At 46.8% G+C, this 9,505-nt stretch overlaps 1 protein-coding gene across 2 annotated transcripts in view; it reads left to right on the forward strand.

Moving 5' to 3' along the window:
- TOX3 (TOX high mobility group box family member 3) overlaps window positions 1-7,259 on the forward strand; it is a 98,478-nt gene extending 91,219 nt beyond the window's left edge. For both annotated transcript variants that reach the window (XM_037066325.1, XM_037066326.1), the window contains exons 5-7: window positions 99-326; window positions 1,872-1,952; window positions 5,461-7,259. In XM_037066325.1, the coding sequence (XP_036922220.1) occupies window positions 99-326; window positions 1,872-1,952; window positions 5,461-6,159 (1,008 nt within the window). In that variant the 3' untranslated portion in view covers window positions 6,160-7,259. The remainder of the gene's footprint in view (window positions 1-98; window positions 327-1,871; window positions 1,953-5,460) is intronic.
- The last annotated feature ends 2,246 nt before the right edge of the window (window positions 7,260-9,505 follow it).

Below are 9,505 nucleotides of genomic sequence, written 5' to 3' on the forward strand. Positions count from 1 at the left end.
TTCACAAAACCTTAAAAGAATAATTACGGACCCGAGTAAGTCTTGCTGCCTTCTCCACAAATACGTTCCAGCCAGTGAATTTTTTTCTTGCTTTTCAGGCCATTGGAGAGAAGAGAGCCGCTCCAGATTCTGGCAAGAAACCCAAGACTCCCAAGAAAAAGAAAAAGAAAGACCCCAACGAGCCTCAGAAGCCGGTGTCAGCATACGCTCTGTTCTTCAGAGACACGCAGGCTGCAATTAAAGGTCAAAACCCCAACGCGACCTTCGGAGAGGTCTCGAAAATCGTGGCGTCCATGTGGGACAGCCTCGGAGAGGAGCAAAAGCAGGTAAGGCCGAGCTCCGTTGCGGCCACGATCCTAAAAAGTGGCCAGAGCGGTCCTTACATCCTTTCCGAGTGAGCTCATCCACCTGATATGATCGCTTCCCACGAAAGCCTTTCTAAACTGTGGAATTAAAACAACACACACACACACACACACACACACACACACACACAAATGAATGACCCCAGACCACTGGCCAGTTGTGTGGACTTCTCAGTTCCCCTAAGGGTGTATGTTCTGAGCCCATTCAGAGGAGAGTTGAAGGAAATCCAAGCAGTACCCTGCAAGCATAAACTTCCGATGATAATCTCTTTGCTTGAAACAATGTGGAATATTTCCCCCCTTGTTCAAACAGGGCCCTGCAGAGCGCTGAGGACCGTCCCACCTACCTTCCCTTTGACCGTCTCTCTGAACTCTTGCGCTGTCCTGGTGGGCTCCCAAACTTTGAAGCCACCTCGGCGTGTCTCATTATTTCCCCAGGGCATTTGAAATTTTATTCCAGGTTCACTTGAAAGCTCGGCAGTGTGAGAAGCATTGAGAAATTAGCCGCACTGGTGGGAGATGCTTCCTCGGGGCCCCGCCTCTTCTCCTCCCCGACCCCCAGCAGCTCCGCCATAGAGTGAAATGACTCCCGTAGGCTTACCCCTCCCTTTGCCCCTGGCACGAAAGTCCAGTGACCATTAACAGGAGTTACCTGTTCTCAGCTGCAGAGGGCAGACCCCTATTAGGAAGAAGGTAGAACACTGGTTTCGGGTGCGGACAGTGGAAAACCCTATGTACTCATTTTTTTTCCAACTCGTGAGAGCAGTTTTTTCCAGCCGGGTTTGTTGCGATGGTGTGACCGCAGGGTTTGCCTGTCTGCCTGCAGGGGGCTGAACTGTTTTACCCCAGACGTGTAACCCTCAGGGTCTGACTCACTGCTGCGTCTAGTTGTAAACCCTGGAGGGAAGGGCAGCCATGCGCTGGTCCGGCGCCCAGCCAGCAGGCCAGCGTCAGAAAAGGAAGCCTCTCTGTGCACCGCATGGGGAGGAGACCATGTGACTCTAGGGCCTGGCTAATGGCAGTGCTTCCATGACTGTTAATCTCTGCTAGAGCAGCCGAGGCCCAGAGGGCCTCCATGTATGCCGTCTTCACACGCTCTGCCTGTTGTTGCTATTTGGGTTCTATGAGTCGATCCAGTTTAGAAATGTGGGTAGGTGGGCATGGCGAAGACATTGATGGAGAAACTGGTTACTTTCCATCATTTCAACCACTTGCAGCGGGTGTAGCCTTGAGACTGCATTTACTTCCCGTGCGTGAGGCCTTCAGCTGTTCCTCTCAAGGAGTCTGTGCTACAACCTGAAATCTTTTTCTCATTGGCCACAGTCAACATCAAATTCGTGCTCCAGGGAGTGGGCTGGGTTTGTTTTGGGGGGTGTGTGTGTGTGTTTATCAAAGCCACAGAGACCAGCATTTTATGTGAATTATATGAGTTATGTGGTGGCCTGAATCGTGCAATGTTTATTTGATGATTCAGCATTTGTGGCGCTAACTGTGATCTTCCAACAGGTGTATAAAAGGAAAACGGAAGCTGCCAAAAAGGAGTACCTGAAAGCCCTGGCTGCATACAGGGCCAGCCTTGTCTCTAAGGTAAACCCGCGCTGGGGCAGCAGAAGTAACTCCCAAGAGTTACAGTGTTGAAAACCCTCCGAGAGTTAGTGTTACAAACCCTAACCCTTTTAACCCTGGACTGCTGAAAACGGAAGTGCAACTCCCTTCAGACTTAACTGAAAAAAAAAAAAAAAGCCTCTCGAATAACCCATACATTTATTTGTTGCCATTATGAATTCATGGCATGAAAAATATGATAAATAGAACTAATTTAAGCTGTTAAGTCTAAATTGTTTCCAAAGGACTCACTGATCTCTTTCGATGTGTGTGGAAGCTATTTGGACAAATTTTAAATAGCCTCTTATTCTTTCTTTCCGTCAGAGATGGAGATGCGTGTTAATGTCTCCTTTTGCAACTGGCAGGCTTGTTTGTCGGGCATTTTTTGGACTCCATATCGTCAATTTTCCAATGGCTACATTATCGCAACAGGGGAGGTTGCATTTTTGACCGAACTGCTCCACATCATATAAATAAATAAACCTCATGATTATTTAAAATAAAATTATGCTCCCAGTTCTGAAAAAAAGACGTGTATATGTATTATACATACAGTATACAATGAACCCTGATGTATTATAAAATGCACCAATATCCCAAAGCAAATGTCAGTGCAGATTATTATTACCTTGATCCAGAAGGAGCCTGAGCTTTGCATTGTATTATTTTAACATTTAATTAACTTTGTCTTGAGCCTTCCTAGAATTTAGAGAGGATCTGGGGGAGGATAAATTGAGCCAAGGGTTCTTATCTTGATGAACGTCCTCTGGCGAGCAGAGATTCCATTTCGTCGTCCCTGTTTTTACCTGCGGGGCCTCAGGGCGTGGTAGGCTTGGTGGCAAAGCCATCTGACGGGGTTTACTCCACGTTTCTCTTCTTCTCCCGAATTGTTTCTTCTTTGTGTTAAGATCCACCCTGGGCAGCTGCTGGGAGTCAGGTCAGGAGAGGGCCTCTTGTCTTTGGCAGCTGGCAGGACACTTTCCGCGTCTTTAGAAAGAGGAAACAACAGTCTGGTAGCAAAAACCTCTATCTGAACTCCAGAAGATGCACACGCCACGGATGACACGATGCCAATTCTGGCCTCAGACTTCTCCTTGGCGGAAAACAACTGACGATACTCAGAATTGAGGTGTAGTCAGCGGGTGATGAGATAGAGTGAAGCGAACAGAGAAGCGATGTGCGTGTCCTTCGGTCGGTTATTTATTCATTCACTTACCCAGAAGCATCAGAGGTGATCTTTGTGCATTAGAGTATGCGTAATTGACGACACGTGGATTCCAGCCAAGAACCAGAAACTCAAAGGCAAGAAGGAAATCACCAGGGTGACTGGCTCATCGGCTCTTGTGGCTGCCTTAGAAGAGGAAGGTTAGCAAGGTCCACAGTGGCCACTAGAAACTGGACTCAGAAATAGTTTTGCATGGAATTCAGTGACTCCAAAAAGCCAACCGGAAGGGGTGTTATAAGAATAAATCTAAAATATTGTTTGTTTGTCTGTCTGTTCCCCAGGTAAGTGCAGTTTAAGGGCGCCCCACATTTGTATTCAGAGACCTGGTAGGAGCTAGTGCAGTCCGTGGAGATAAGTGTATAGTAGTTGCATCTGGAACCACAAGTGTGAAGCAGCTGCTGATATGCTGACCTCAGAGGAAGAAGTGGTTCTGGTTTGGGACCCCACAGTCTAAAGAGGAATGACGGCCAAGGAAGGCCCTCCAGAGGGTGGCCCCTGCAGTGGCCAGGACGGAAAATCAAATCACGGGCGAGTCATTGAAAGAGCCAGGAATGCGAGGATTGGGGAGCAGGTGACATTAGTCCTCAGGCGTGAGGGATGCCTGCGTTTCATCTCTGGGCCTTACGAGGAGCACTCCTCCAAGGAGCGAGGGTACAGGGAGCAAGGGTCCAGCCTCCACGCTGGAACGGACAGGTAGAGTTGCATCCTGTGTGAGAGTAACTTACAGCTTCTGCGGTCGGAGCGGGGGGCTCACTCCCCTTCTGCTGCGACTCAGCTATCAGTTCTGATCTCCGCAACGACCAGAGCGTGAGTGAGAGCTTCTGTTCGGTGAGGCCGTCGGCCGTGGCTGTTCCACTCGGAGCGGCTGTCCAGACATCAGAGTCACTTCTCAGGCTCCTTCTGATAGCAGGTTTTACAAATCCCAGTATCAAACGGCTAGAAGTAAACATTCAAAATCACTTGAATAGAGTGGCGATCAGCTCCATAGCTCCACGGGGCCCCAAAGCTCCCTGGTTTTGTGAAGAATAAGAAAAAATAGTCTTTGAGAAGAATCATTCCGATCACTGTCGCATTAGTAAAAGATATGTTTCTGAGAAGGTAATTCTGCGTTTTTTAGTACAAAATGTGATAGGCAGTTTCTCTCCGTGTTGACTCCCAGATAGGTTCTTTGTAACAGGTTATTCAGTCACGTGCGTTTTGAGCGTTTTTCCATCATCTGTGGCTGCCTCGACACATTCTGGAAATCTTTGCCAATAGTTGGTAAACTAAACCATTTCTAACACTGTAAAGTACTTCAGTTCAGTACCTCTAAGGAATCCAATTATGTTCTTCTTATATTCGGCTGAGCACTATTGCAAGATAATCATGCGAACGCAGGGCTTTGATGTTTTCTGGTAGCAGTAGTTGTTAACGAAAATTGCTAATATTTACCAAGTGCTTCCCGCGGGCCAGGCACTGTTTTACATGCCTCACACATGTGCACTAATGGAATTCTCACAGCCTGTACACACGGTAAATACCATACAACCCCATTCTGTAGATAAGGAAACTGAGGAACGAGTGGGTGGATCAAACCAAACTCCCCACCAAACTCAGAGTCATCAAGTCTGAGAGATGGATTTGTATGCTGGCAGTCTGAACTCTGGTATCAGTGTTTGGTGGGGGGGTCAGTGCAGACTTAAATGGTGAAGAACTGTTGCTTTTAAATACATGTATCAGTGATCATTTGCTACAGTATTGCTGTGTAACAAGTAGCTGCAGAGCCAGTGACTTAAAGAGATGAGGATTGACCTCCGAGAGTGCCAGTTAGCTGGCTGGTTCTTCTGATTGAGGGCACGGTGAGCAGGATCAGCAAGCTCTGCCCATCGGTCCGCAGTCGGCACGGAAGTGCAGGGTCAGAGGTGGGGAACCACACTGTTCACGTACATGGCAGTTGGCTGGCACTTGAGTAGGGTAACTGGGCCGGCCACGTGTCTGTCATCACGCACATGGCACCGGTAGGCTTGAGAGGCAGTGTGTGTGGGAGGGGGCAAGGCCTTGGAGACCTCACTTCCAACGCGTTCCACTGAGCAGAGCAAAGGCACAAAGCCAGCCCCAGTCAAGAGGTGGGGAATTTGATTCTGTCTCTGGGACGAGCTACAAAGTCACATGACAGAGGGCTTGTGTCCAGGGAAGCATGAATCACGGTGGCCATGCTGAAAAATACATAAATATGTTAACCACGTGCATGTTGTAATATTTTGGACTTTTCTGCCCCAAATGCAGGCAGCTGCTGAGTCAGCGGAAGCCCAGACCATTCGCTCGGTCCAGCAGACACTGGCGTCCACCAACCTGACGTCCTCCCTGCTACTCAACCCTCCGCTGGCTCAGCACGGGGCAGTGTCGGCAGCACCTCAGACTCTGCAGCAGTCGCTCCCTCGGTCAATTGCTCCCAAGCCCTTGACCATGAGACTGCCCATGAACCAGATTGTCACGTCGGTCACCATTGCGGCCAACATGCCGTCGAACATTGGGGCCCCGCTGATCAGCTCCCTGGGCACGACACTGGTGGGCTCAGCATCCTCCACCCAGGTGAGCCCTTCCGTGCAGACCCAGCAGCAGCAGCTGCAGCAGATGCAGCAGCAGCAGCTGCAGCAGCACCAGATGCACCAGCAGATCCAGCAGCAGATGCAGCAGCAGCATTTTCAGCACCACATGCAGCAGCACCTGCAGCAGCAGCAGCTGCAGCAGCAGATCAGCCAGCAGCAGCTGCAGCAGCAGCTCCAGCAGCAGCTCCAGCTGCAGCAGCTGCAACACATGCCGCACCCGTCTCAGCCTTCGCCTCGACAGCACTCGCCCGTCGCCTCTCAGATGACCTCCCCCGTCCCCGCCATCGGGAGCCCCCCGCCAGCCTCCCAGCAGCACCAGTCGCAAATACAGCCCCAGGCACAGACTCAAGTATTACCGCAGGTCAGTATTTTCTGAAGACGCCTGTGGCAGACGGACGGGCCCGTGGAGGCAAGGGGAGGTGAACCGTCTGCGGCTGAGACTCGTACGTGGGCGCTGGTTCTGCAGAAGCGCGGAACAGATCGCATGGTCCTCTGAAGTGTCTATTAGATAGGCAGTAAGAACCACAGTGTAGCGGGGCATCGTCTCATCTCAGCGAGCTGACAGGCGATCGCTTTGTTTCTAAACAAGAGAAGCTGTGCTCTTTTACGGGATGCCTTTTTTATTTATTCAGGCTATACCTACGATATGTGAATCGAACTGTCCCACGAATCCTGGGACATACCGAGGACTAGGAACTGGCCTCTCTGAGTCACAGAACATGGCCTTACTTCCCCAGGAGTGAATGAACCGCACTTCGGGCTGCGGGAGCTCACGAAACCCCAGCAGTCAAAAGCACAGTTGTAACTACCTGAACATGAAGATTCCTGCCTGTTTCATACAAACATTTGTATGACGTGAATAGTTGATGGCATTTTTTTGTCATGAAAAAAATAATGTAAATCACAGACTTTTGCCAAAGGTCTTATTTTTCTTTCCTAAATATCTCCAGAAAAAAAAATTGCAAGTGATTAGATTCAATTTATTGACTCATTCCCACTTTTTACCCATGACTTCTCTAAACTGAACCACCGTCTCTGTCCTGACAACATAACTCTGACCGCTGTTAGCCCATTATACTCCTTCCAATTAGAGGAAAAGAATGTGAATATTATATTCTGTGTTTTGAGTGACAGGTTTCGAAAAATAAAAACACTGTATTTTTCAAAGGGAAATGAACTTAAATGAAAACAGTTATTACAAAAAAGTTAAGATTTAAAAAAAAAGCAAGAGTTTTTATTATGGTGTCATACTGGTAGAATATTTAAAAGGTGCACCACCATGAGTAATCAATGTAAATATTTTCTTTCAAAGTTGTAAGTTTTCCTATCACGTGTTGTAAAGTTTTCATAAATGAGGCTTTAACGTAAACACTGGTGACACGGATCATTCATTGCTACGTTGCTTATTGTGTTTTTATGCTGTTTTATACTTTTTTATGAGTTACGATAGCAGCAATTAAGTTGTTTGTATTTTGCTTAACTGAAACAAAAATGCTTTTATCTTGCTATAGAATAAACACATTTCAGTAAAACCCGTGGACTGTATTTTGATGCAACAACCAGGAAACTGTTCACTTTTCGAATAAAATGATAATGTCACATTTCACTTTTGGTTCCTTGAATAAGTATCAGGTGGGGAAATAGGCCACGATACCAAGTTTTCTTCGGGCGGAAGCTTGTCTTCCATTTTCGATCGGAAACATGATACTCGCAGCCAAGAGTTTGCACGGCATGGCCCCACACCAGGGCCCTTGAGGACAAAAGGAAACATTGGAAATACTTTTGTAAATTGTCTTGTTGTTCAAGTGCAAGGGGGAGGTGAGCACAGAGGAAAAGCACTCCTGATATGAGGGACCAACGCTAGCAGGCTTCTGTTGTTACCGCCATTAAAACCGAGGGCGAGTGTTACTTCTTAAGCCAAAATCATTATTTCAGTGCCTATGTCTTCCCCCCTTTCCTCGCTCTTCACTGGCTCCTCTTTGAGAACAGTGTGACCACTATCCCCAGTTGTCTTGCATGATTAATTACAGCATCTGTCGTGTCAGAAGCTATAATGAAGAGGTCTTGATAAAAATTGCAAATTACCACTGGCAACAGTCTTAAACTGCTTATGATAAAATGAAAATTAAAAACAGCAAGTGTCAACCCTGACCAGAATCCTAATTTGAAAGAGAGAAAAAGAAAAAACCAGGGTGGGAGCGGTCGTGTCCATAGTTACCATGGGCAAGACATTCGAAAATAATGGAATATGGATGCCTCGAATTTGTTGTAGCGCTCAAAGAATATTTACTGTATGTTGTGGGCTATGAATAATGAATTCAGCTTTCAATATTTCATAATCCTCTCCTACTCTGTATTATGTACAAATATTGAACAGCAAGAGATTCTAATTATAAATTTATAGATTTCTTGCTGTAGAAAAATGTATGTCTAAATTGGAGCTTTTCATAAGATGCGTTAGTTGACAAGTATCAGTGTTCAAACGGTCTTCGCGTGATGCCTAATCACGTCCACAGGCCAGGAGACTGTATTCCACAAAGAAGTGATCTGCTTGCATCAGGCCCATCAGGAGCAGAGCTGACGGTAAAAGGTTTTCGGTGAATTGAAACTAACATTACATAACAATAAGCTATTTTATATTCTGTTATGAAACCTTTAGACAAATGTCTTCAAAATTAATTGCCAAACTACATGTGACAGTAATTGTGTATTAGGTCTGTAATTGTCATTTTGAAAACCCATGAAGTATTGCTTGGGAAAAAAAATGTCACTAATGATAAGACTTAATTGCAAGTGAAGTCTGTTTTCAACTGTTTGCAGTTAGAAGCAGGTGTTGTAGCATCTATTAAATGCTTTTATAAATCCTGGGTTTTATCACATTGGATTAAATGCTGCTCAGCCACTAATGGTCAATTGCAAGGGGAAAAAAATAGTTCAATTCCTACGGTCCCCCAAATTAATCGTCAGGCAAAACTAAATATTCAAAACATCAAAAGGCTTGAATCGTGAAAAGAATTCCCCCAAACTTGGTGCCAAATTATTTTTCTCAAGATTCGCTAACATGTATTACGCAACAACTCGTATTTCAATTCATACATGGGACTCTGGTGCCTGCTCCGGAGACTGGAAGTACTTAGTGTGTTTTTTGTTGTGATGGGGCAGAAATAAATCAGGGTCATGAAAAGGGGGCATGAGAAATGTGGTCTCTAATTAGTGGGGGGCCTCCATGGCCTTCCTCCCTCCCTCGGAAGTGAGCTATAGTCATTAACGGGGTTCTCCCACTCCCTCCCACCCTTCGCCCCCATCCCATACCTCTCCTTTTTGGTGCGCCTGCCATGGGCCCATGATTTTATGTCTCTGGCCAAACATGGTCTGATTCTTGCATGAACCTGGGTGCCGTCTGATGGAAGAACATAAGGAGTTTCCATTTTTAGCTGACACGGGGTCATTAGTTCCCGACTCCAAGAACAAAAAGCTTCAAATGCCTTCGTGCGGCGTAATTTCTGTGGTACACTACCACCTGACGGAGGTTGGAAGGCTTGCTAGACAAACGGGTTCCTCTCTCCAGTTTTAAGTAGAAGCCCGCCTCCGCGTGCATTCAGCCTCAGACACCTGAATGGTCTCTTGTCCCTTCTCACTCCGTGGAGCCTTTTTTTTTTTTTTTGAGCACCGGACTTCAATCTAACCTTTCCTTCACCCCCCCCCCACCCCCTTTGTTTGGC

Source organism: Sturnira hondurensis, unplaced genomic scaffold (assembly GCF_014824575.4).
Source record: "Sturnira hondurensis isolate 20B ecotype Veracruz unplaced genomic scaffold, ASM1482457v3 Scaffold0016617, whole genome shotgun sequence".
Taxonomy (NCBI): Eukaryota; Metazoa; Chordata; class Mammalia; order Chiroptera; family Phyllostomidae; genus Sturnira; species Sturnira hondurensis.